The sequence below is a fragment of the Nothoprocta perdicaria genome, unplaced genomic scaffold (assembly GCF_003342845.1).
Source record: "Nothoprocta perdicaria isolate Ctin4 unplaced genomic scaffold, notPer1 scaffold_59, whole genome shotgun sequence".
In the NCBI taxonomy this organism is placed as follows: Eukaryota; Metazoa; Chordata; class Aves; order Tinamiformes; family Tinamidae; genus Nothoprocta; species Nothoprocta perdicaria.
The window spans coordinates 231218-258593 of NW_020455854.1; the positions used below are offsets into that span (position 1 = coordinate 231218).

The window sequence follows — 27376 nt, forward strand, 5'->3', positions numbered from 1 at the left end:
TACATTCAGAAACATAGTAATGGGCACATTTCTAAACCTACACTAGCTGGTTCCTGACTAGATACTGCAGAAGCAACAGTGCTCCTTGCTCACATTAGCATCAGCTCCTGTCTCTCCCCGGTCTCACCTCCTGAACTGGTGGTGCGAGAGGATTCTTGAACTCCGAGAGTGAAACAGGGAGGGAGAACTTGGACAGCATCGAGGGCAGGTTGTGGCCTCGGAACTGACAGGCAAACGCATCCGCCAGCGGAGAGTAACTGCAGAAAAGGGGTAAAGGCAGAAATCAGTTTTATGCTGCTGGTCAGCATATCGTTCCTGCATTTACACAATGCCAATTCCCAAAGGAAATGTTTTCTCTGATCTAGAAAAACAGTAAGTAAAGTTTAAGACATTTTCTATGGTGCAAAAGTAAACAACAAATACACATATATTTCATCTTGCTATTGCATTCACCTCCAATACTTTATCCGAGGTATGGAGGGAATCTGGTGGAAAATAAGTAAACTGATTAAAAGTTAGACTAGTACAGTCTTTGATCAAAGGAAGTGGGGCTGGGCAGTCTATAGAAGACGAGATTGGGGATGGGAAGGATAATACAGAATATCTTCAGATACACAGAACGCAGCTGCAGACATGACAGTTTTCCCTGCCCACGCTCAGAAGAACAAGAGTTATGACTGATTAGAAGCAAGGGAGAGCCAAGTGAAATATCAGGAAAACTTTCTGTCATGGGATATCATCCAYCAAGAATAGCTGAATAAACCACTGCCATATATGACACTGGTACCGCAGTTCCTAGGCRACCTCACAGTCCCTTCCAGTCCTACTTTTATAGCTGCATCACAGGAGTGTTGATCTAAAACTGTTTTCCTATAATCTAGTTCCAACTCAGATTCTAAAAATGCTTCAAAATCTAGCACAGAAAGGTTGCAGATGTTCAGCAGAGCAGCAACATCCACCACCACCTCCACGTTTTCCTTGCATTGGCACCATCTTCCCTCACACTGGYTGCCTTGCCTTCTGTGTACTACAAGGCACACAAGCATAAAATGCTTAAAAATAGTGATGCAATAAAATAGTGATAGTAGCAACCCCTTGACTTGCTGCTCTTAAATCATTTAGTTGATACTATGTGCCAGTTTACAGTCCGTCCTGTGAAACACTGATTGAACTTAATTTTAAATTTTACTCTGTGTTTCCATACTGCTTCAGGTTCGTATAACCTAGCCTGATATGGACATTCAGTGACCAAGCATATTAAAAATACTAAAAATAGGTCCCAGGGTAAATATTGTATCCAAGGCCCACGTCACCGCAGAAGGATACTGATCTACGGCCACGCTCCTCCCTACCCCAGACAAACTCTTTTGTGGCTTTGCAAGTTCAAGCACATGCAATGGTTTGTGTTTTGTACTATCTTTTGTACAATCTCTTGTACAATTTTTGTACAAGAAAATCCCACCCTGCTTCCAGAAAGAGAGGGAAGGAAGGAGTATTTGCGCTTCTCACATCTTTCTTACTATAAGCACTCATTGTCCTTCTACTTACAGACACACGCTGGCATTTGGAGAAAGCATGTAGACATTGTTTTCACACAATGGATAAATAATAATTGCTTTTCCCCAGTAAACAAGATGTGCAGCAARCTGAAAAACCTGCATTGAGGAAACAAGACAAAATTAGGAGAGCAAAAAAGCAAAGCTCAGGCTCTCAGCAACAGTTCCACATGCTCACAGCAAAGCCTGGTTTGAGCTGAAAAAAAGAATAATGTTCCATCCTTTCACTTTCCCTTCAGAAGAAATTCAGGATATGATATAACATGTGACACATCAAAAGCACTTGGCAAGGTTATGAATTTCCAGAGGTTTGCTTCACATTTCTAAGCAATTTAGTATTTCCTGCTTCAAAGGAATTTCTTCAAACTGTATGAGTAGAAATGTAGTTATTTTTCATGCCACAACAACCCCTTTCTGTTTATGCACAAAATGCATTAAGCGTTATACATGAAAAATAAAAAAAAAGAATGAGCCTCTGCTACGACACAGGCATAAAGGAAACCAGCACTGTCTTCTTAATACACTGAGATATTCCAATAACAAGTTACACAAAATATTTTAATATGTTATACAAGTCAGCGGTTGCTAATGGCTCTGAAAGAGCCACATAAATAGCGTCTAGGAGACATAAAACCCAACCCCTATCATTAGATGCATTTAACTTGGCTTTTTGGTGGAGAACAGAACTCCAGAAGCAGTAGGGAATTTCCAGAGTTCATCCCATAGCTGTATAATGGCAAGGAAGACCAYAGCTGGCTGCAAGCAGGTATGGACAGAACACGCGCCTTCCCTTGGAGAAAGAGAAGGCCTGGTGACATGATCAGAATCACCCGAGATGACAATCTGTGTTCTTCTCCCTTCTCATACAGACTGTGTCTCCCSTGGCGTGGGTCAACTTCTTAGACATAACTAAGCTCTCCATGCACCAGTACCATCCAACTTAATCATCAGGTCCAACACCAAATGGGCCACAGTAACTGTGTGTGTTTGCAATGGTCTCCTGGTGGCCTAGTGTCTCCTGTGATTACCAGTGGTACATTCCTCCATTTCACAAATTTCCTTTCTCAGAGGCTTCTCACTTCACCCTGAGAATTCAGATATAAGAATCTGCTGTCAGTATTGGAAAGGCATCCAAAAAGAGCTGCTGGTTCAGAGACATTGGCTCAAAACTTTTGCCCAAGTCTAACCAGAGCTTCCTCCTATGTACGAGACCCTACAAAAGACATGCATTAAGGTTCTAAAAAAAGGGAACCTGATAGGAGGTCTGCAATGACTTTCAAAGCTCTTCAGGAGATAAAGCTGATTTTTCAGCAGTCATAAGGAATGTGCACCTGTTACCAATATAATTCTTTTTCTGTCTTCCTCGTTCCCAGGTCATCAAGTCACCTCCTGCAAGCTTCCCCCTCTCCGGGCTCCTATTTATTGTGCAGTATCTTGCACAAGACACTCTGTCACCTTACACATCTTTACGACRGCTGGCTGGTTACAAGCTGTAGCTGAGCCAGCTTTCAACAAAAGATCTCGGGAACTCCAGTGCAGAGTGACAGTGTGCTCCTGCCCAAGCAAGAAAGCAGCAAATGGCCAATGAAAGAGGCACAATTTGGCCAGGGCAGCTGTAAACCTTCAGTTGTGCTTTGGATGCCTCCCTTTACAAAGCAGACATCTGTGTAGCAGAACAAAGACTGTGGCATATGTGGAGATATTATTTATTCTAGACCTGCTCAGGGCACCTCCAGATGTCCCTCCTGCCCTATGGCCATCTGTGATTCAGTGATTGGGACGTGGCTGCAGCTGACACTCCAGCACTGTCACTGCTGATCTTTGTCTCTCAGCCCTTCCCCACGCTGAGGCTCGGGTTTTCTCTGTGCACTCTGCTCACGCTGAGACAACTGACACGTCCACGTAGCACAGAACCCCACGCCTGGTGCATTAAAGGAATTTCAGCTACTGCAGACAATTCCCCATACCTGCAGTAGCGCCAAGTCAGCGTCTTGAGCCAGTTGCTGCAAATTCTTCACAGCAGAGGTAGTTTTAATTACTCTCACCAGGGCAGGGGAGCAGTCCAACGGGAGCTCATTAAGCAATGACTTCTCATCATTTAGAAGTAATAAGGCATGGTAAGGCCTGCAAGGAAAAAAAAAAAAGAAAAAAAGAAAAGGAATACATTTGTGCAGTAAACTGCACCTTTTCCTGAAGGCTTAGTTATTCCCAGACCACAATACTTGGTCAATCTACAGGTAATGAAGAACCTCTAATAATACCCTTTGCTTTAAGTGGGTTCAAAATAAGCTCATTTTTATGCCACAAGATAAGATACTCCCCTTAAAATGAGAGAGAGGATTATATGATAATTGAACATGTCAATGACTGGAAAAAAAAGAGAGCAATGTGCTGGCAAGCAGACAATAAACCCTGCAGAACTAGACTGAAGACTGCTCAAATGTACTTTAATACAGAATGGAGTAACAGGAAGGAAAAAAAGTAAGTGTTAGTTATTTTTGCAGGAAAAAAAAGCTGTAAATACAGGGAGGAGGAAAGAAGAGCATCTCTCTGGCTGTGCCAGCAAAACCATGTGCAGGACGACGTTGTGAAGACAACAAGGACAGGCTYGCTTGAAAGGGCAGAGCACATTCTTACCTGATAGATTTTAGACTCCTCTCAATTGCTTCCGGGGGTATAAAGCTTGTTGCAACGTAATGGATTTTATGTGGCAGGCAGAAACTCACTTCCAGCCAGTTGTTGATATGTAAACGGACAACCCCGGTTGTACATAGACTAAAATGGGAAGAAAATAAATAAGTATATAGAGCCTTATTATGTACCCCAAATGAAAATAGTTCTTCAGACTCACTCCTGCATGGGAATCAGGACAGGAAAAGGCAGAGTACATCTTTACTATGTCTAGATGGGCTGAGGGTTGACTGATTTCTCGATGCAAAGACATTTTAACTGGCACTTAAAGAATGTCTTCCCCTATGAGGCTTTGCAGGGATTTGCAAGACTTCATCCCATTCCTCTTCTGCTCCCTCTAGTCTTAACACTGCACCAGTGTGCCAAGGGAGAAGAGTTTCTTGCAGGGTTACTGCAAGGCCACTGCACTGGAATTCCCTAGACCTGAGCTGCACAGGGCAAAAATGAATTGGGTATAATGTTCTTACACTCATTTTCCATCTACTTCTCCAAGGAAAAAGAAAGGGAGATTTCTGTACTGGGCAACAGTTACAGAGCAGTGTATTTCCATAATAACAGACTCCTTAGGTTCTGCCTAGGTGGTTTGTTTTCCACCAACTTGCTCCTGCTTGTCACATGAAATCACAAACATGGTTGGTAAATGGTTTCCTCATTCTAGGAAACCACAGGGGCTAAACTAAGCCTTTAAGCTGACTTCAGAGAACAGGACGGGAGTCAAAGAATGTGCACTTCAGGAATGATAATGAAGTCTGACCTCCATATTCAGCTGGAAAGTGACTATAAACCTCTTCTATTGATGGAAAAAAGGCCAAAAGCTCGCAGCTTAGAGAAACGAGTATTATTCAAGCAATTCTTTCTTCCAGCTCTTAAACACTGCTCTATAAAATTCTTATCTTTCTTGTGTGCAGTATTAATTATAGCACCTGTGTACAAGCACACATGACAAAGCACCCTCTCCGCAGTCATGTTCTACTAAGGCTGCAAAAGAACTAGACTTCAAAAAGGATTTTTCTGCTGACATTACTTCACTCGTGAACTCAGTAAAGAGGAACAAACCAAAAAGCTCCCAACCACACTCCTCTCCAGGCACCTGCAATCACCATTTTACACTTAATCTTTCTTAGCTCAAAACCCMAAAATGTTTCACAGACTGGGCAATTTAAACATATGCAACCATCAAAGGTCTCAAGCTGAATGCAGAATTGCAGACTGCCAGTTTGCAGCCAGCGCCACTGCATTTGCCCTCACTCCTGCTTTTCAAAAGCACGCTTGAACACATAAAGCAGGTCCTGCCAAAATCTCACTTCTGCAAAGCAAACAAGAATATTTGTATCACAAACACAATCCACATCTTTTGATCTACATCTCATTTGATAAGCAACAGGGCTCCCTTTGGGAAGTGAGCACCTCCAGATACTTCAGAGCTGAGAAGAATCAAGTCAGAAGAATTACGGACAAATGGAAAGAGGAGTCTGTACATCTAAGCAAGAGATAAAATACACCTAGGCAGGTAACTATACCTTAAAAATAGGTCAGTTATGTGATATGCCATAAGGAACCGAGACAGCACTATCTTGTGCATCTTCACAGCACTGCCCAGGTTGYAGAGCAGGACTGAGCAGGGCGGCAAAGGCGAAGCCCAGAGCAACTTTGCATGTACTTCAAGTTTGGAATAAACATAAACTCCCAAATCAATCTTAAGCAACAGCCACTCTTCTCTACACTGAAGAGGTGAACTTCTCAAGCTCCTTAAAGGCTGTTGGCCTCCAAGACGAACAAAGTGTATCAGAGTCTAAACAAAGGCTGCCTGAATGCAAACCCTGCCTGGAAGCCAAGCCCCGTCTCCTGAGTATTAATTACTCCACGGCACCACTCCTGGTGCCATGCAAGCTGATTGGGATCCTCATAAGAAATACATATTTAGGTCTGTAACTACAAACACCCCATTGCAAGCCAAGTTTTCAGAGGATAGAGTACCTTTACCTCCTTCAGTAGCTCCTCTGAAGATAAACTTTATTCTAAAGGTATTTTTTTTTCRCCTGAAATATTCACTTTGAAAATTGTGGTTTGAATTTTAAACTGTGCTCAGACTCATCGTATGGCTTGTCCATTGATACCACCCTCTAATTTCCCCCTCTGCATAAAACACATTTAAAAGCATGCCGGGAACAGGCAGGGAATGCATACATGTCTTGGAAACTCTTTATGTGGCGATTTAAACATCTCTACATCATTTAAACATCTCTACCTAATACCTGGTTGTGACCTAATGTTCATTTTCAAATTCATCTGGTTGGAGACAGGGTTCAGAGCACCCTGCCAATTCAGCTCTAAGACAAAAACACCAGGTAGCCTGGACTGCCCTGCAACTATTCACCAAACCACAACAGACCCGAGGGCGCCAACAAGAGCACCATCAGGCTCAGCAGGTAGGATCTYGCTGCAGAACTGCTGCTGCAAACCAGGCTTTGAGAAGCTGAGACCACAGTTCTGTTCTGGAATCCTGCAAATGCTTAAGTATTTTTCCAAGTTGCACATGGACCGAATTATATAGATACGTATGCACATATATAAGTTTTGCATTGAAAAGATTAATCCATGCTCTCACCACCATCTCACCTCTGATTAGAGGCTGCACGCAAGTACAGCAAACACTCCACTTTTCTTTATATTAAATGTTGCAACATCCATACATTGCTTATCCCATCAGATACAAGCTAACCAAGAAAGCAAGCTGGATTCTGTGAGCATACATCAAGCTAAACGGTACTGTGAAGCAGCACTTGCCCAAGCTGTTTATCAGGCCAAATACTCTAAAGAGAAAACACAACAATAAATGGACAACACAAACAAGAGAGCAGCTGAAAGCAGCAGGCTCCCTGAAAGAAGTTATCAAAAAGAAGGAAAGGCACAGAAAAAATGGGAAACATTCACAGTGATACTTTCCTTCCAGAGTTTAACATTCAGGAAATAGGAAAAAACAAGTTTGGTTCAGTTCATTCTTTGGTCCACTTGCACAAGGGCAGAAGCTTTAATCATGTAATTATGCTTGCCACAACAAAATTGTGTCTATAGTGCATTATACAACAACAGCCTAGAATTAAAGGAAACAAGAAAAGATSTTCTGTTCTGATTTTGTTCTTGGGAATTTGCATTCAACTGTACAACCAGACTATTTCAAGCCTTCACTATAGATTTATATACAGGATTTCCCTCCCTTGTCCTCTTTCAGATGGAAAATGACTTTAATCTCTAGTAGCCCGACTGGGCTGAGCTACAAACAGTGCCCTTTCTACAAGGTATCCTCCTTTGTTTCCATTTTTATTCCCTCCACTACTGTTAGGAAACTGCCTTTTCACACATTGCCTCATCTTCCACATGAGTTTTCAACATGAATATGTTGGACAGCACAGGTATGGACACCAATTCCCACAGACTCCACCACTAACCAGGCAAAAATGACTTCTTTCCCCACCCTCTCACTGACTATTAAACCCTCAAAGACCTTCCGTTTTATCYCACAACTTCTTAGTGTCAAGAGTCTGGGCTGGGGAGCTTTGGTTCCATGACACATGATGAGCCAGGAGAGGGATACATGATGAGGCAGCAGGATATGGAGAGGGCTTTGCAGGGTAGACTCAAATTGGGAGACAGCCATGGAGAAACAAATTGTGAAAAGCTGTTTGCTCTCTCTCCAACTCAAGATCTAGGAGACATCTAATGAGATTAGAAGGAGTAAAGTTCAAAAAGAAACAGAAAGAAACACAGCAAGCAGCTAAGCCCTGGCACTCCTTATCAAAGGATGCTGTGGATGTTAAATATTGACATTGGCTCCAACAAGAGCACACTAATTCAGGGAAGTGAGATCCACTGAGGGCTGCTGAATACACAGAAACCACATCCAGAGCTGCAAATTGCAGGAAACTGGGAAAAGAAAATAGGGAGTAACACAGCTTATTTGCTCTGTTCTTATGCCCTGCCCTGCACATCWACTTGGGGCCACTGCCCCCAAACAGGAATCTGAAAGTTGGCTGAAATCCTGGAGAAAGGCAGACTTGTTTTTCACAGCTATTGGCAAARCACTAATAACCTTACCTCATCTTTTACAGAAACCTCTATATACACACTCCTCATTTTATGTTTATCCTAGCTACCTTGAAAGTAGTATTATGTTYGCTAGTTTGGCTTGTAGTTTTGGGCTTTATCTATTTTTGCTAAAAGGTTGTGACTATTTAGAGCTTTGAAATGATATTATACTTCTTTGTAATGCACATGTTGACTGCCCTTTGGTCAACTAAATGTAGTTGATTCRTATTTTGTAATACATCCATACAAATCACATAAACATTAAATTCATCTCATATAATTTCATTAAATCTCATGCAGTTATTTCCCTTCCACCTGAACTGCTGGGCTGGGCTAGATCCACCAGGCAGTTCAAATCCCAGGAGGCTGAAAATGTATAAACGCTCTTCATCTATTTAAAAAAAAAAAAACAAACCTCTCCCCTACAAAAGCTCCCAATATTTTGACTTCTCTTTAGACAGAAAACTGAAAAGTTTGCTAAAATCAGATGGGCAGAGCTATCTATTATCAAGCTGATATAACATGTGCAGATAGATAAAACTTGCCAAAAGCTAGTCTTAGTTCCTTAAACTGAACACCAGCTCAAAAAATACTCATTTTAAAACTGCTGAATACTCTGGCACTGGAGGTATTGGCAGCTGGGCATTTTTTCACCCTAAAGATTTTACTTTTTGTTCACACTAGTGCTGCCGCCTACGCARAATTGAAGGAAGATTTCCAAGTCTCTTAAAATTATCAGACCTAACCGAAGACAAACATTCTGTGTGATCCCATGAAAGTCCAAAAAAAGACTCCCAAGGAAACAGGTGTGGATTACCTGACAGCTGTCAGCTCACAGGTGTGYGTTCTTGCACTTGCACTTGCTAAGGGACATGCTGGCTCTTGCCTGAAGTCCCTCAGCACCATCTAGAGGACAGCAAGGGCTCCATAGCACTGCTGGAGCAACTGCTGTTCGTGCAAGAGGCTTTCAGCTGGAACTGCAAAAAACAGCAGACACTGGAAAATACYGGCTTGGGCAATCCGCAAATGCAGAGCCTATCTGCAATTCAAAGTGTCCTCCATGCTTTTCTCCTATGCCAAAGGCTATGCCAGAAATTCCCATACAATTTAACTAGTGCATTGTCTCTTCATGTATTTGAAGATCTGCAGTTCCCATCAGGCTTTTCYTCTTTAGAAAAATCAGACCAAATCTTTCCATCTTTCCTCTTAGGTCATTCTCACTCCCCCACACTCTCTAGGTGGTCCGTACTGCTCTTGAATTGTGCCAGAACTGGACTCAGTATTCACTACAGCAGAGGCTTTACYGTGCTGAGCAGGACTGCTTCCCATCTTAGAGGAAAGCTATTTATTTTCTGCATTCTTATCTACTTGCTTTTTCTGCAGCCCCTATCATCGTGACTAACCCTCATCTTGTGAGTCATGAAAGCCCACACAGACCTGACTCCTGAGGAGAGGCCACTTGGAAATCCTTCACTTTGGAGTTAAAGAATAGAAATCCTATTTTAGACCATTGCTTCTACTTGACAAAAAATTCATTTAGTCCTACCCCTGCCCTGCAAGGTGCTACAGCCCCTCTTACCTGATCTGACTGCAGATAATAAGCACATTTCCTATTTTCTCATATGAACCATGAATAGAAAAACACTGCAGAACACATCACCTTACGGTCTATCCACCCAACATTTTTAACCTCTCCCCAAATTCAGCTTTCCAACTGCACACACAGTAACCTCACACCCTCACCAGCAACTGCTTATTTCTGACATTTGCCTATGACAATGCCATGTAAAATAGTGTCAAAATATAAAAGGGGGCCCCCCTTATTGCAAAGCTGAGGGATAGCACGATGTGTGCCTGGACAGTCAGTTCTCCTCGTGTCATGGAAAGGTGGTGCCGGAACAGTTCATGGGCTCGGGCTCTATGTCACTCTGGTCACAGCTACGTGCCACAAGATGTCACTGTATCACCAAAATGTTTGCAAACAAGATCAGGGTTTGCTCAGCCACAAACCTGGCAGCCTGGAGCAAAAGGGAAAAATAAGAAGCATATATATATATATATACATATATATATAAAATTATATATATGAATTACGTGCCATATAAAATTAAAATGTGCCTTATTTCACAGCTTAGTATAGGTTTTATGAGTACTGTATCAAAGAACATTCAGCATGCCATCCAAGCAGGCAGAACTTCACAACCCTTCAAATAATGAACAGCTCTGCAGAAATTGTCTAATGTGCTTGAAATCACGAAGGTATTTAGGTTCTCGGTGCCTTCCCTTACAGGAGTGACTGTTCCCTTTGAACAATGGGAAATGCAGTCAAGGGAGACTGAAGGGTTTCTCTGAACTTTTAGGGCTTGTCTGACCTGTGTATGATCACACAAGTTATGATCATACGGTTCAGTCAAGCACCTCACACGTAGTTCTCCCTAGCCCAGACTAAAGCCTAATCAAGGGGCATATCATCTCAACACTTTATCAAGCTCTTTCACCAAACAAATCCTGAACAAAGGTGTCTGCTCTACATGAACAGTCGGTATGGACATGCTGTCGGAGCAGGAGTAAGCTGGAGGAGGTGGGTTTTCAAATCCCGTTGAAATTCAACACTAACTCTACAATTCTTTGAAATCCTTGCCAGAACCTCTAGGCCAGTCAAGAAACAGCATGTTACACTCYCCATCCTGCTGCAAGTCTCACCACCTAATCCAAACTTGCTGTCCAGACACGCACAGTATAACCAAATTAAGCCGGAGCAGGACCTGACATTACCATGAATGCTAAATGCAGCATTTTATTTTACACACGGTTCAGAGGTCAAGTCATGACACTTCTCAATTCTACAGCTAACTTGTCATTATGAGTCTAYGAGCCAGGAAAGAAAGTAACAATAAAGCTGTGAGAGATACCCACCATAACCTACACCCAACATACTCCAAAAAAGGCCAAGACCACACTGAGGGTTCAGCCACTGCAGTTCACCTGACAGCTTGCCTTTATATTGCTCCGTCTAGTTTAACTAAATCCCTGTAACTCGTCAGCATGAAGCAATGATAGCATCCTAAGGAACAAGGACAAGAGGTTTCGGTGCAAAACAACACAGCATGAAGGAAATTGCATTTACCTGTCGTAAGTCTCCTTGAGATCCCTGGCCAGTTTACACTTGGGCAGGATGTGATGGAAAGGGGACTGTGGCCCTTCTGTGGCTACAGAAAGTTTCAAAACAAGAAAGCAAACAACTGACTTTCAAACAAAGAGAATTTCCCCTTTCCCCTCCAGGTATCAGCAAATATCTTAGTTTTGTGCTACTATAACAATTTAAAAGATCAGATAGGAACAGATCCCATGTCTTTTTAATCTACATTCATTTTCCGGAGTTTTTTACAGTAATTTAACTGAAGATAATGCTGCAACTTTTGAAACTCAACTCTGTTAAACAGACTTATCTGTGAATTTGACATATGACTATTTTAAGTGGTTTTGTTTTTTCTATGCATGCAAGACAATGCATCAATGTCAGATACCAATCACCTGCTTATTATTATAGAAAGTTGCTTTGAAGTACAGTCTATAAAAATGCTGTGTAACTGTCAGCCATAAAAAGCACATATAAAAGAGTGAAATCTGTCACAAGCAGTCTCTAGTGACTCTGCACACAGCTTTAGTGCTTGGGAAACTTGCTCAAGGTTGAGTAAAGCAGTCTATACATGAATTCTTCCTTCTCAGTCTAGAAAGTGCATCCAAAGGCGATGGGTTACTAACACTTTCTGGTGGTCAATCGGAACTGAGTTATCAAGGAAAGCAACCAATCTACTTCACTTTAAAAGCTGATATGTCTGCATTGGAACAGTGATTTTGGACGAGGCATAATGCATCCTAAARCAGTCAAAATGCTGAAGAGCACCAGAACTTGTTCATGCTGATCACACGAAAACTGTAACAGGGCTCAGGCACTCTTCTGATAAAGTGTTCCTAGACATACATACGTTTGTGTGTTTCTATGCACAGCTAAGCTGCAGACTCACTTTCTTGCATGGCAGACACTTCATCCTGAATGGCTAAGATCAGCTTGGCCTCCCTGGTCAGGTACTGGCAGCGGCGCTCCTCGTGCTGCAGGACGATGGCAATCCGACGGGAGAGATTGTGCAAACAGTTGATCACTGAGGGATCTGCGTTGGCCTACAGGGAACACAGGAGAGGAACTGGTCAGTCCTCCAGCCACAATCACATCCATGGAGCCAGATAATCAAGTATCTGCAGATATCAAAGATACCAAAAGTCAGTCTCTAGCAAAAGAAATGAGATTCCTCTAAAATAGCAGTAAAGCAGGTCAGAGACATCTGACAGCAAGGAAGAAGAGATTGAGGGATTCCTATGCTTGTCTGCATGCTTTGAATGAACATTAACACCTGCAGTAGGGTAATTTATTTGCTTTGCTTTTTACAGTTGTAACTGGGCCCTGTGCTAGCACACAGATCATAGAATTCAGCTTTACATAATGAGAAGGAAAGCTCCAAACTACTTTGAGAGGAAGATGATATTGTAAAAATTAAATTCACTGGGAGTATAAGAACTGTAGTGCCTTTAACATAACCCCTTCTTTCTATGYCACTATACTGATGTTTGCCCTAAATGCTGACAGGATACATGCTAATGAGGTAGGAATGAACAACATATTATCAATATTTTGAACCAAAACCAGAATCAATGTGGATTTATGCTCCCAAAGACCGCACAAGTTTGTCTTACTGTGAACACTGCATTTGTGTAAGTCACAATGAAAGAAAGTGCTGGAAAACCCTGCTCAGCAAGCAGAACTGATAAGGGGGGACCCCATGATGCCTAGGCAGAGAGTGCACAGCAAGCAGCTGCATCATGCTTGTTAAGATGTTTAAGGGAATTGAAGGTTCAAGCAACTGATAACTTGCAGGGAAGCCAGCAAACCGTGAGTCAGCATTTCTGAACACTAGTTTCTGCTGAGTCACAACACGTTAGTAACCCTGAGGCTGAAGCACAGCAGGCTGAGTGCGATTACAGCACCCGGGACCTTCCTGCTCTGTCTGCCCGCTCCAGATGGATGCGGGTCCTTATCAGAGCAAACCTCTGCTCGCTCCGCAGCGCAGCGCTGTGCCAGCAAACACTGCCGCTAGCCCTCCGCACAGCMCCTCCAGAAACTGTGCAGATCCCTATGAAGGAAAAAGGTCCCATTTGGCAGATATGATTGACTGTGCTGCTTTAAAACAAAAAACTACTTCAGTACCACAGTGCTAGATCACATTAAAAAAAAAAAACAACTTTTTTTTTCCAGAGACACACTAGAAATTTGATTTTGGAGACATGTGGCCCAGATGAAGTTTGCATTATCTTTCCCCAAGGTCTCACAGTACTGTGAATGAAGCAGTGCTGTTAGTGCACACATATCTATACACACCTACCAACAACCAAAGCTCAATGCTTTACCAGTACCCTACAGCATCAAAGCTTCTGAAGTCAAAGGTATTTGTGTGAAATTTAAGATCAACTCCTGTATTTGCAAATTGGGCATTTCCTGACCTAAGAATCTCCCTACACAGAACAACACTGGAACACCTGCAAGTCTCAGAAGGTGAATGACYTCTCTCTTGATTCTCAATTTCCGGGATACTTCTGACCTGTAAGACTTTGCTCGTCGCTGAGGAGGAGGATGCTCTCAGCATCCTGGACCCTGGCCCTGTACACATGAGTCATTACAGAAAGCCAGCAGCAAATACTAGTGCTAAAAGGAAAAAAAAAATCACGCAAAACCCAACCATCTCCCCAAAATTGCTATCCTAACTCCCTCTTGTCATTTCTAAAATGTTTCTTCATACATACCACATGCAATATATGGGACAGGAAAAGAAAACATGGCCTCAGAAATCTACTACACAACTGTTTTACTCTGCACCTGTAAGACGAGAAAGATGAAGAAGTGGAGCCTACACAAGCAGTGTTACAGCAGCTTTCACGCAACTATATAATTTTTATTGTTGGGAAAAGTTAAATGAATATTCACCTATTTCCGTACACTCAGTTCACTTGTATTTAGGAAAGAAATATCCCAAATAATGGAAAAAAACTCTTATAAACCCTAAGCTCACTTCATTATGAGAAAATAAAAAGACAGGCCTTACCCGTAGGGCAAACACCACGTTGAAGAGAATCATCGTGGGCATCTCTCTCTTTGGTGAGGGATCAGTTTTGGATACCTGAAAGATATTTTGAAAAATAAGTCCCACAGGCTTTGTGTCCTTTGGATCCAATAATACGGAAAAAAAGAAAAGTCTAACACAGTCAAATAACACTTTCTAAGGGAAAAGAGCAGAGAAATCAAATTATACCATCAACATTTGACTCATAAAATATAAAGCTGCATGATTATTTTCTTATGAAAGTGTCACAGTTCTTTCACAACACTGACTTTGGTGAGGACCACAGAAAGGAACATCAGTTAAGAGAAGAGTCTCATAAGGTTTCCTTACAATTGCATTTTGTCACCATTAGGGTCTGGGATTTCAATTTTCTTTAGCATAAATGTTATATRCTGTTGGTACATGTTGTTATACACTGCTAGCTACATGGCCCTGAAAATTCAAATAGAAATCTGCAGATGTCTCACTGCAGACCTCAACCACTCTCTCATTTCCTAAAATTTTCAGATTACTTCATGTTTCTAACTATTGCTTTTATCCAAAGTGTGATCTAGAACTGCCTGTATCCAGCTCACACACACAGGCCTAAACTAAAAGCTGTATTTTTCTTCCTGCAGGATTTGAAAAGCTTGAAATACCTTTATTTCTGTCACAGCTTCTTGGTGTTAAAACCCTTACAATGCACACAGACTTTCCTGCAAGGAGGAGTGGGAGTTATAAACAGCAAACTGGATCTGCMCGTTTGCAACTCGGAGCTGCGAATYGACCGGGCGTCACCACAAGATGGAGCACAAAATCCAAAGCGCGGCCGGGCCGGCTCCTTGTGAAGCAACCTGGTTGCTGCCAGGTAAAGCCGCTGGCACCCACCTGGCCAGGCACTCATGTCATCTATAATGCACATATGTATGTATATATGAAGCATATGAGGCAGGGCAAGCACCAGGACGTGCTCAGGATGTAGCCGGCATCCTGACAAGCCTCGAAAGTCTGTCATGAACTCCCTGCTTGAGGCCGAACACTGCCATCCCAGACCTCTGAGACTGTGATCTTCCAAGTCAGAGAAACTATCAGAAATGAGGGCAGCCTGGGCTTTTCCGAAGCTCTAACATAAAGGTGGTGATGGGAAGCGGGCAGTGAAACCTATTTGCTGTGTCTGGCCTGCTGGAATTAGGGATTCCACACGTGCTGTGAACCGCACTGCGGGTGCCAATGCAGTCCTGAGTTTGGGGAGCAATCCCAAAGCCAAAGGCACTATAAACACCAGCATCATCTGGGATCTAGGTCAGAGTTTGTACTGCCACTTCTCCAGGAAAAAAAAAGAAGAAAATTGTGAGAATTGAGAAGAATTCAGAATATCACTGAACAAAAATAGGGGCAGGATTAAGTATTGGTGCTCCTGTAACTCCTGAATCTCACCTGAGCATGAATCTGCTAAACTGCGGTAGTGCAGAAGCACTCAGGGCACTTTGGACTTCAAAGAATCTSCAGTCAGAGACTCTGTGGTTATTTTGGTCATTATTTGTGCTCAAAGGGTCAGGAAGGAAATAGTTTAGCTTCCTTCCAAGTGCAAAAGGGCCCCAGATTTCAACTTGAATGAATTTGCACAAATGGCTGCCATTTCTAGAAGGTTCTGGGCACTAGAAAGTTCTGGCTTGCCTTCTGCAGCAAGCAGGCACACCCAAGAAAAGGATCCTACGAGAAGTAACAGGGAGGGGTTTACAGCACTTCATAATCTTGGTATAGTTGCAATTCTATTTAGGAAAAAAATGAAGGTATATTTCATGTAATTAGAATAGAAATATGAATTTGTGTTGGACAAATGCAAATACATTTTTTCAACTTCATTTTCAACTTAATTTATACTCACTATTATCTACAGTCTCAACAGTTTAAACATTTCAGGACTGGGTCTTGATGATCCTCTGTCGTATTTCTTATAAACTCATAAGCAGTTTCAAAACTGGAACATTAGCATTGATGGTTGATGCTAGCTTCTTACCTGGATCAATGCACTCCTAAATCAATCTGGTCCTAAAAACGTGAAGGGCCTTTAAATATAGATGGAATGTATGACAGAAATGGCAAGAAATTTTTCTGAAAAATGAGTGACTTGGTAAATCCTGATATAAAACAAGACCTAGACAGGTCAAGGATAAAGATAAGTCATTAAAGATAAGTAATGAAGTTACCAAAGCCCACTTCACTTTAAACTTCATTATGAGGAAGATGGAATAGGGCAGGGAATATTTTGCATGTAAATGTGTAAATGCTGTCTCGGATTTAAGCAGAGCCTTCTGCATGTCCTGTGTGGCAACTGTTATTACTCCAGGCAGCTAAAAGCACAAAGCCACTAAGGAAGGTGTCAGTGCAAACTGCAACCTGGCTTAGGCCATAAGAAAATTTTACATCTCTTTCAGCATCCTACTATCAGCATCCCATCAAGTCACTGACACAGCTCCCTCAGATTACCACTCACTGTAAGTATCTGGAAATAAATACAAAACAGCTTTGAACACTAGGAAATGAAAATAAGATCAAAAGTAAACATCCAAGTATCTGAATACTGAAACCGAACTCCAAGTTTGCTATCTAACTCTAGTAGTGTGGAAAGAAGGCAGGCCCAAGGAGCAGACCTCTTACCTACCTGCCCAAGGGCATGTTGAAGCAAGGTAGGATGACCAACAAAGCGCACATTATCAATCTTCAGTTCAAATTTTTTGCCACACATATCTGATTTGGTAGCCAAAATTGTTGCCAAGATGACATCAGAAAACCTTGAAGAGCAGAAAAAGAAGCTATGAAAATTATCAAAATGCATACTCTAAAAATATTCCTCCAGATTCAGATATTTAAGTTGTGAGAGTTTTTAAAAAGCTGTAAATTATATATTTAAATCATTGCACCTGGAATACCATTGGCTATGAAAATTAAGAACCCCATAATTACATCGCTCAGATCATCAGAATTATGGAAGCATTCAAGACAAAGACTGCAGGGTCATGCATATTTAATTACATGCTCAGTAAAATACATGAGAAAGATTAGATGCAGTTTGCTTTACAAATATAAAAACAGCTCAAGTTAGCCATTGCCTGGATTTAGCTGCTGGTTAATAAACTTTCTAAGCAACTAGATATCAAAACAGCCTGTCACTCAAGCACAACGAAGATCTTTAAGCCACCCAGTATGGCAGAAGGGAAGGCAAAAAAGAGCTGACTCATTTAAAAGAAAAATACACTCAAAACTTGTCCCTCCTTTCCTGAACCTAGTGAGGCACAAAATGACCTAAGAGATCTCAGTCTGTGCCCGAAAGACCACTGGCCTCCTCCTGAAAGCTCCATGGTCCTACCCAGCCTATCTCATATATTAAATTGAATTGAGACAAACTCATGAGAGAGCAGGCCCTTCTCAGTGTACACCACTGCTACACTTGATTTGCGATTTGTGGTGAGAGGAAGCCACTCCATGCAGTTATAAGCAGGAGGGCAAATATCTACAAGGAGTCTGTCCAGTAAAGTGCAGTCACCGATGCAAATAAATGGGTACCAGTGTCCTGGGGAAGGAACTTAACTCCACATTCTGTTGCACCAACCACTGATGGTCTTACAACATGGTAGCCCAGTCTTTATTTTATTGATTTGAACTCAAGGTATCTCCTGAGAAAGTCGAATTCCARTCCACATGAAAGAGGACTTCAGCTAGCTGCTGCAGGACACTGCTTGCTCTTCTAGAGCAGGGTCAGCACAACATTATGCTCCTAGCAATGCTTTTTTTTCCCCTTTCCTCTAAGATACTTCCACTTAACCAAATAAATTCCAAGTGAGCTTGTGATGAGACTGATTTTTTAACAATGGAAATGTTTATTTTATTCCCTTATTTACCTCCATGGATGTGTGTCCCTGTCACACCATCCCCCTCCAAAGGGCAGGTACCCCAGATAACGCAGTATCACTCGGAGAACAGGGCAGACCCTGGGTGTGCTCTGCACGCCCTTTATCTCTCAGCTGCAAGTGAGCTCTCAATGCCCACGGAAGGAATTCATGTTCTAGGCTTCTAGTTTACTCTGAATGCACAGCTAGGGCTTTCATGTGTTCCCATCTGCATGTTAGCAGGGAGCTATTATTTTTCTTGGATCAAATGCTGTAGGGTTTGGCCATCCTGACCCTAGCTGGTTCATTTTAGTTTAGGGAAAGAGCAGCTCTGTACTAATTTCCAAGTCACTGGTCACTCCACTCCCAACAGGCTACCAAATGCAGCCAAGGCCAAACAGAGAATGGAGACAGATTAGCCAGAGGCTGCCAAGGATGCTGAGCCTGTGCTCTTTGGACACTGCAATGCACTGGGCTCTACAGCACACAGTGCTCAGGAGGGAGAGCTAAAGCTTCCCCAGACTGTACAGACATTCCCTGGAGATCATGTTCAAAACAGGAAAAAAGGCCACCATAACCAGCAGTGAATTTTTCCCCCTCTTTTTGCCCTGTTGAGCTATGTTAGCTCATCATGGAGCCAGGAAGACTGTAATAGCAACAGCTCAAAACGAGCATCAGGTCTGGGGTGAGGAGGGAGGAGGAGGGTACACCTGCAAGCAGCCTCTTGCTGGTAAGAACTGTGTTACTCCTCCCTGCCCCAGCCCTGCAAGGGATGTCTTGGGTGCTGGACATCTGAACAGCATTATGGTGATTTTTACAACTGTTGAGATTCAACATTCAACTCTTATAAGTGTCTACACCAGCAGACCATTACATATAAATGTGGTGCTGAGCAYGGCAGTCAAAGAGGAAGCAGTTCCCCAGGAGAGCTCATTACACAGTCACAGTCTGCCTTCCCTCATGTTTGGCTCCATAGGCAGGAGGAGATTAAAAGGTTAATTTTGTTAAGTGATAAGTGTTTTCTCAGTTGCCCTGCAGACCTGTTTCTGGGAGAGCACCGCAGCCTGAGGATATGTTCAGGGTACAGAATCTCTGATACCATGGAGAGCTGATACCTCAGGGGGCTCTGCAGAATGCGAGCTGGATTCCAGTCCCCTTCCCCCTGGCCTGACCATCTAAATTGGTTGGTCTTTACAACACTCCATGTCATTCACACATTTCCTAGGTCTCGGGATGACAGGGGAGATGGAGAGACAGGGAATTTATTCCCATCATGTCAGGATGATATCTCTGAAGTAACATTACATATTGACTGATGACTTCATTTTGTGATGGCTGACCTTTGTACCATACAGCTTCGTGGCTAGTACTGTTTTCCTGGTGTTGGACATCTCCTCTAACAGAATACAGCTCCCATTTTTGTTATTTCCTTTTCCTTTCTCAAGGCAATTTTTAATACCAATGGAAGTGTTTATATATATTACCATTAAAATGCTTTTAAAATAAAGGAGGAAAGCACTTCCATGTACACTGAGAAGGAGATGCACATTATGCAGCTAACTGCATTGGTTGGGGATCACTGGAACTGATATTGTCTGAATGCTCCAGTTCTGGTTTAGGTCAAGAAGCCTGAGGGTAAACGGGGGGAGTAGGCCTGAGGGTAAATGAAGGTTAAAAAGGCAGGTTAGGAGTGATAAATTTATGAGAATCTCATAGATTATTGAAAATCTTAGAGCTTACAGAGAAATGCCCTTAATTTGCTTTATATTTCCCCAAAACTTTTTCAGTATTTTTGTGAAATATTATTGAAAGTAGGTAGACTTTTTGTGAGGTATGCAAGCAGAAGGAAAACATGGTCCTTGTTTAGGATATCTCCTGCAGTATTTGAGAGCTGTTGCTGTCCCTACTTCATAGCAATGTCATTGTGTCACATTTGTGTCAAGATTTGGAGAYCTTCAAACCCTCCTGGATGTAACTCTGTGCCACATGCTTTAGGTGCCCCTGCTTAAGCAGGGGTTTTGGACTAAATGATCTCTAGAGGTCCCTTCCAATCTCAACCATTCTGTGATTCTGTGATTTCATCTCAGACAGTAACTTCTTTTTTGCTTTACAAATTTCAACACTGTTTTTGCAATCTCTGTGATGTTCTAGGACCACCTATTGATGCTGGGCATCAGAAGCCAAGAGTTCGTTGGAAGTGATATATTTCATAGTTGGGCCTTAATAGACCTTTATTTCATGAGATGAGTCTGATCTCGGCGATTTCCAAGGGGAAGCAAACCTTTCCTATAGTAACGAAGTCAGCAGGACAAAACTAAAMCGAAGGAACAAAAGCTTTGGTTTGTCCCAAATATCCTACAGCTGCTGTCATGAATTCRAAACAGCAACAACAGACAAACCAGCAGCGTGACACAAACTACACCAGTGCAGACTCACTGCTGTCACCACCATCTCCCCAGGGAATGACACAACTGAAACAATAACTGCTTTAGCTTTAGACCATGGAAGAGGAAGGGAGAAATCTCAAACACATTCTTGGTTGGTTGGTTGGTTGTTTTCCAAGAACTGATAATAATATTTGTGATGCCACTGGAATAAAAGCAAGGTATTTATAAAGAATTCCTCTTTGAAGTAATTCATGACAGGAGTTTAGATAGTCTTCTTTGTCTTCTTTGGATATCTTCTTTAGATAGTCTTCTTTGTATTATACAAGGATGAGAACTGCTGTTTATGATCTTTAGGGCTAAAAGTAGAGATAAATACTCCTCCCTCACAAACTGAAAAGGCAGGTCATCAGCTGAGATTAGGCACCAAGAGCAAGCAACCAGAGAAGCTGCTCAAAAGCAGGTTTCTGAAGAGCCCCATAATTGCAATGTGATTATATAGTTTACACACTGATCTATATGTTTAAATCAAAGCAATTTGATACGGGGCTTTTTTGGGGAATGTATTTGGTCTGCTCAACTCCCAGAGGGAAAGTACCACATCCATTCTGGATAGCCTACAAAAAGCACAGAAATGTTAGTAGGACCTTGGTCATCATCCTAGCAGAAACCCTTAGCAACACATTACCCAGGGACACTGTGATTTAGCATATAATTATCTCGTCATTCAGTGTGAAACAAAAACAAAGCACAATTAAAAAGACGTGAGGAAAGAAAGCCATTCTAGACAGAAGTGATTGTTTAGAATGTTTGCTCTTACCCTGAAACCAATTGCTCATCACTTAGAGGACATTGCTCTCTGAAATGGGAACATGGCCATAAACACAAAACAAAAACACAACAAAAGAAAATAAACGAGGCAAGTACACAAAATACAAAAAAAAAAAAAAAGATAATATTAAAAACTAGGATGCACTCTTAAGGGTTAAACACCTGTAAAGGAAAGATAAGGATTGAGAAGAGTCAAAAGTAGGTGAATTCATGGGACACATTCCTAGTTCAGTGGAGAGAAAGAGCTAAGGCATTTTGGACATCTAGCTAACACTGGCTGCTGTAGTGTTCATATGTTATGGAACATTTATGGAACCACATTTATACTGTATTTTTCATGCTTACCTTAAAAAAAAAAAAAAAGAAAAAGAAAAAAGAATGAAAAAGGGAAAAAAAAAGTGTCAGTGTGATTTAGCACAAATTTTAAACATCACTTTCCTTTCTAGACTTTTGCTAGCACTTTTATCACAGGAACACCCCATACAGCCCCAAATGACTCAGATCTCTTCACAGTCGGTTCTGACACTTCTATGCCCCCAAGACTTAGGAAAGAGAGGATTATAACCCTTATTATTTCATGCACAGCTAGGGCTTTTTAAAGGGCCTTGCACATGGAGCTGCTGCTGTTCTCCACCAGGGATTTCAACAGTAGGTACGAGCCTGTCCAGAATCCCAGCGCTGCCATGAAGTCGTTTTCCATGTCTCTCCATYAGGCTCAATCCATAAGCAGAGCCTTAGGAAGAGTAGGCTGAGAAAAWGAACTTGAAAATCTTGCAACAGGCATTCAGGACAAGGCTCTGCTAATGGCTGTACTCACTCTCTTACAGTAGGGAAGCAAACAGCTATTTTCATTTTAAGATTATCCTTTTTTTTTTCTTCCTTAAATAACAAAGAAAAAGAGACTTGTTCTCTTTTATGTACTAAAAAATGAGTCTCTTAAAAGCTTTATAGCATGCACTTTAGAAATATGAGATAAAACAAAACTTCAAAAAAATATTCAAGCCAAAAGACAGCAGATTTCTACCAGACATGTTAGAAAGGGATCTTGGAGTAATAAGCTCTGCAGAGGGGACAGCGTTATAGAAAGGGTGTGCAGAGGGGAGGGCCAGATGCGTGGAAAACCACAGGCTTACAAAAAGGAAGCCTTTCAGACCAAATACAAGGAAGATCACTGGAGGCCAGTGAAAGAAGGGACAGAGGAAAGGAAATGTTATCACAGGAGAATGCTTCTTTGTTAGAAAGGGCATTCAAGCCCTTGTTTGTGAATAACTTGTTTTCTTGTTTTTATTTATTTAAATAACAGAAGCATTTTTTTTGCCAATGAAATTAATCTCATTGAGATGGCTCTTTCTGCTAGTTATGCTCCTAAAAATGCAAAGTTTGGTATAATATCTATTACTGCATATGTATCCTTATTAGAACTAACTTTTACTGACTATACTCTCTCAAAAAAAAAAAAAAAAAACCACTTTTAAACAGTTTAATAAAACAGTACCATAGCTTCAAAAGAGTTACCGTGTGTCTTAAATGCCTGATCTTTTTCCAGAAAAAGAAATAAAAAAGAGTGGCTGGCATCTCCATGAGCCTGAAGTGTATCTAGCATTTTTAAAGCACTTGAGGTGAAAGTTTTTGGGGGGAGAAGGCAAATAGTAAAAAGCTGACAGCAAAGAGAGATGCTTGACAGGCTATTTATTTTGCCAGTGAGAGACTTTTCTGAACACCTCTACTGTATGGCCATCACCAGCACRTTTTAAACCCTTTTGTTACTTCACTTGCTTTTAGAGGGAAGAAAATCTGTAAAGACCCAAACAACAAGCTCCAGTGAGCAGAAATTAATGCAACAYACACATGCAATGAATATGCTACTACAGTCATAAAAAAAATAATAAATTACAAAGACCAGGAAACTTGAGTCTTAAGGCTAAAAAACATCCAATTATGTACGCAAATATGCAGTATGGAAATGGTGAGTTATGAGACCAAAATATATCTAATTCTATCCTTAATGAGGACAGAATTAGATAAAGAAACATGTACAGCTCACTTGCTCCAGGGGACATCAGCTCAAAATTGATTAATTTGGGTTCCAACACACAGAAAGCTGAACCTTTGTCTAGGATACAATGAACAGTAATTCACAGTAATTTAAACACAGTCATCCTGCATAAAGGACAATGGACCTAACCCTCACAAGAACTACTGTAGCAACAAGATAAATCTGAAATAACTTCTACTGCTGAGCACGAAACAAGGGAAACATTCAGCCCTTCAGCAGTCTCACTTGTCATGCACCATCAACTCGACCTGGCAGTCTGCCCTCTCCAGGGCCCTAACTTCTGTCCCCAGATCTTCCAGGCAGGACATCACGTTGATGAAATCTCTCCCTGAGCCACTAAAGCAACTGCAAATCAGAACAAACTCACACGAACAGAGCTGCTGCCTCTCAAGGACTGGTTTTCACAAAAACACTCACTCTGTTTCTCATCTCCCTGGCCTTGTCTTCCATGGAAATCTCCAAAACACATTCCAAATAGGAACTGAGGAGCAAAAATTCATAATATCATTATGGGAAGAACCCCACAGACTCAGTGATGGTATCGCTTTTGTAGCACATTACAGTTAAATTCCACTTGAGAGGCTATAAATCATCTGCATCTCTGTCCGGGACCTCTGCACTTTTCTGCCTCTGCTCTCCTGCTAGCACTTCTCCTATTCCACAGGTGCCAACTTCTCTCACTCCTGCAGGGATCCAACTGATGCACATCGAAACTCTGAGCAACCGCTTGCACACAGTTTTGAAGATGCTTTTTGGTTTTGGTTTTGTTTTGGAAGAAGAGCTTGTGCACCTAGAACTTGCCTATTTCTTCAACCTACATCATTTAGTCTAGTGGAAGATACTATCTCTGCTAATAAACTTCCCCTTGCCTTATATAAGTTAACAACTCAGATAGCATCAGGTGTTTTTTCTACCAGTTGTTACTGCTGAAGAAAGGGGTTGTTGAGCTGCTGCATCAGTTCATGGCTGCATTAAGCAGATCTAAAGCTCTCCTCCTATGTTGGTATCGGGCAAGAAAGTGATCTAAGCTTTTATTTTCATTTTCACTTAAGTGGCCACAGACTCCAGCACATTAGTTCAGCACCACAGACAACAACCAGTGAGCACTGCTCTGCACTGAGACTTTTGCCTAACCTGCCAGAACAGCGGAGGTATCAGGGGGGAACCAGCATCAGGGGGAATCTGGCCCAGTTCCCACAGCTCTTGGAGCAGCAACCAACAAAATCCCCGAGAAAAAGATGTACTCTGGACTTTCCTAAGCACAGTCTTAAATGTCATTCACTGTTTTGCTGCCACTGGAGTTATGCTTTGCACTATACTGGACTCAGCAAAGACACGAGAGAATGCTGCATTTGAAGGCTTCAAAGATCTCAGAAGAAGCAACAGAAGTTAATGACCTCAAGCAAGATGTATTACTCACACATGTTGTATCATTTTCCTAAGTTCTCAATGCTGGAAAAAATAATACATAAGAACTCGACGAAATTTATTTTCATTGGTGGATTTAATTTCAATGAAATTCTCAGTCATAAAATTAAGAAACATTTTGCAAGGTTGGATCTAAATTTCTCTCAGGGGCAAGTGACAACAATTCTTATTTACTCTTAGTGAGAGAACAGCAGCAACTACTCGGTTGTTAATTTTCTGAGATTAAAAAAAGTAAGACAAAAAAAAAAAGGTCTGCAGCTAAGCTATGGGCCAACAGGCAAAAAGTCTTCCTGTCTTTCACAAATATCTCTCATATCTGACAGTTCTTCTCTACRCATGTGCACACAATCCCTATTTTCACGATTTTACCCATTGATTTCCTTGACTTCAAAAACTGTCACTTTTGTAGCCTTCTGAGCTACTATTTCACTTTAGTGATACAGAGTCTCCATTCTGGAGAAACAAAATTAGTTATTCATTAGTGCACAGCACTTCTTTGTGACAATTAATTATATGAGCTAAGGAAGAATTTGAACCAACTGTAATAATACAGTTAGAGGTAAACACGTCAAGAGAAGTGGGATTTTATCAAACAATTAATACTTCTGGCTTTGAAAGAACAATTCTGCCTTTCTCAAGCAGAGAACACCTGGCCTTTACCTTGCCTAGAAGAGAGCAGATTCAGTAGCATTTGTTCATGAGATGTTCCTCGCTACCAAACACTGGCTTGCTCAGAACTTGGCACTCAGGATTCTCCTTGCAGGTCTGGTTCCATAGAGCCCACGAGAATTTGCCTACTGAACTAGGAAGGAAGAAGGCAAGAGGCCATCCCCTCCGCTGTTCCAAACTCTTAGACAAGGAGAAATATTTTACCCCTACCTGGAGTCCCCATCTTGATCCTCTGTGGTGTCACCTGAGCTATTCACAGCRTATCGACTCCTTGGTTTACCTGAAGCAAGGAGAAAAGAAAACTCTTTGAAGGAACAACCTCCTTAAAGTGCCCATTAAGGGAATGCTGATGCCCATGGCCTTTTTAAAATCAYGTATAAGGCAAATCCAAAAAAAAARGTTTTARTAAAAAGAGGAAAATCCTTCTCTTTTACTAGTAGTATGAGATCTTATGGGGTTTGGGTTTTTTTGTTTTGTTTTGTTTTTGTTTTGTTTTCACTCAAGAACACATTAAAATACAGAAGCAAGACGCTTAGATCTTGRAGGATGCAGAGAAGACATCAGAGCATTCAAGGAAAGAACTCTTCTCCCAAGAATCAGGTAGCAGTTTGCTTCAAGAGGAGCTGGAAAATGYAGCTCTGACAAACTCGCTCATTGGTGCTGGGGCCTGAGGATCAGGAGTAACCTTCCAGAAGGCCTTCCTGCAGTGGCAGATATCAAAATCTATGACCAACTAAAAGCAAGAAGAGGAGGAGAAAACAGACAAAAATCCTTTTTAAGTTACATCTATAAAAACAAAATGGGTTCAGAAACTTGGCAAAAAGTGACTTGCTGCCAAAAAAAAAAAAAAAATGTCAAATCTCCAATGACATCAGGCAAAATGCAGGCAAGTAAAACCATTTGATCACCCTACACCAGCCTTAGGCCAGGTACCAAGATAAGCACCTCTCACAGTTGCTTTGGTCTAAGCCAGCGGGCTGAGGGATGCTCATGTCATCAGAGGTTTTAGGCCCCAAACTCAGCCCAACTTAGCTGGGTCCAAACTGGGCCCAGTTTAACACCAGCCCTTGCAGACCCCAGGCAGSTTTGTGCAGAGGCGCTTGGGTGGCTCCGTGTCTCCTGTCGTGAGTCCAGGTGGCCACATTTCCTGTCACTTAGAGCCACGGCAGGGATTACTGCACTCCTGGCACAGAGATCCCACCTGGGTGCAAGCAGGTCTGGGAATTCCCAGAACTGGGAATGTCAGAGGCACAAGTGACACTGGCCCTGCGGCTCCGCGGGGCACCTCGGAGGTTCCCACGGACCGAGGCTTCCTAGCGTCCATCCGCTCTCACGCGTTTCACCCCGTTTACACCCGCTTCCTCTCTCCAGCTCCCTTCTCCCACCCTGGTTTTTCCCTCTTCCGCCTCCCCCCGCCCCCCCCCCCCGCCTTTCCCTGCCCTTTGCGTGTCCTTCCGCCGCCTCCCCGCGTCCCGGGGCACCGCGTCCGTGTCCACGTGCCCGCCGCGGCGGGAAGGGCCACGACAGGACCCGGGCGGCGGGGGGGCCGTGCGGGGACCGGGCGCGGGGGTGTCGCCGCGCGGGGCCACGTGCGGGCTGCGCCCGGGGCCGGGCCGGGCCCGCGGACGCGGGC

General features: G+C 42.3%; 1 protein-coding gene across 1 annotated transcript in view; it reads right to left on the reverse strand.

The window, feature by feature from the left end:
* NPRL3 (NPR3 like, GATOR1 complex subunit) overlaps positions 1-25999 on the reverse strand; it is a 40500-nt gene extending 14501 nt beyond the window's left edge. Inside the window, exons 1-9 of the mRNA XM_026048949.1 lie at positions 25954-25999; positions 17151-17280; positions 14489-14563; positions 12362-12515; positions 11461-11542; positions 4194-4331; positions 3524-3680; positions 1549-1655; positions 128-257 (exon numbers count right to left, since the gene is read on the reverse strand). Of these exons, the coding sequence (XP_025904734.1) occupies positions 128-257; positions 1549-1655; positions 3524-3680; positions 4194-4331; positions 11461-11542; positions 12362-12515; positions 14489-14563; positions 17151-17234 (927 nt within the window). The 5' untranslated portion in view covers positions 17235-17280; positions 25954-25999. The remainder of the gene's footprint in view (positions 1-127; positions 258-1548; positions 1656-3523; positions 3681-4193; positions 4332-11460; positions 11543-12361; positions 12516-14488; positions 14564-17150; positions 17281-25953) is intronic.
* Positions 26000-27376: the final 1377 nt, after the last annotated feature.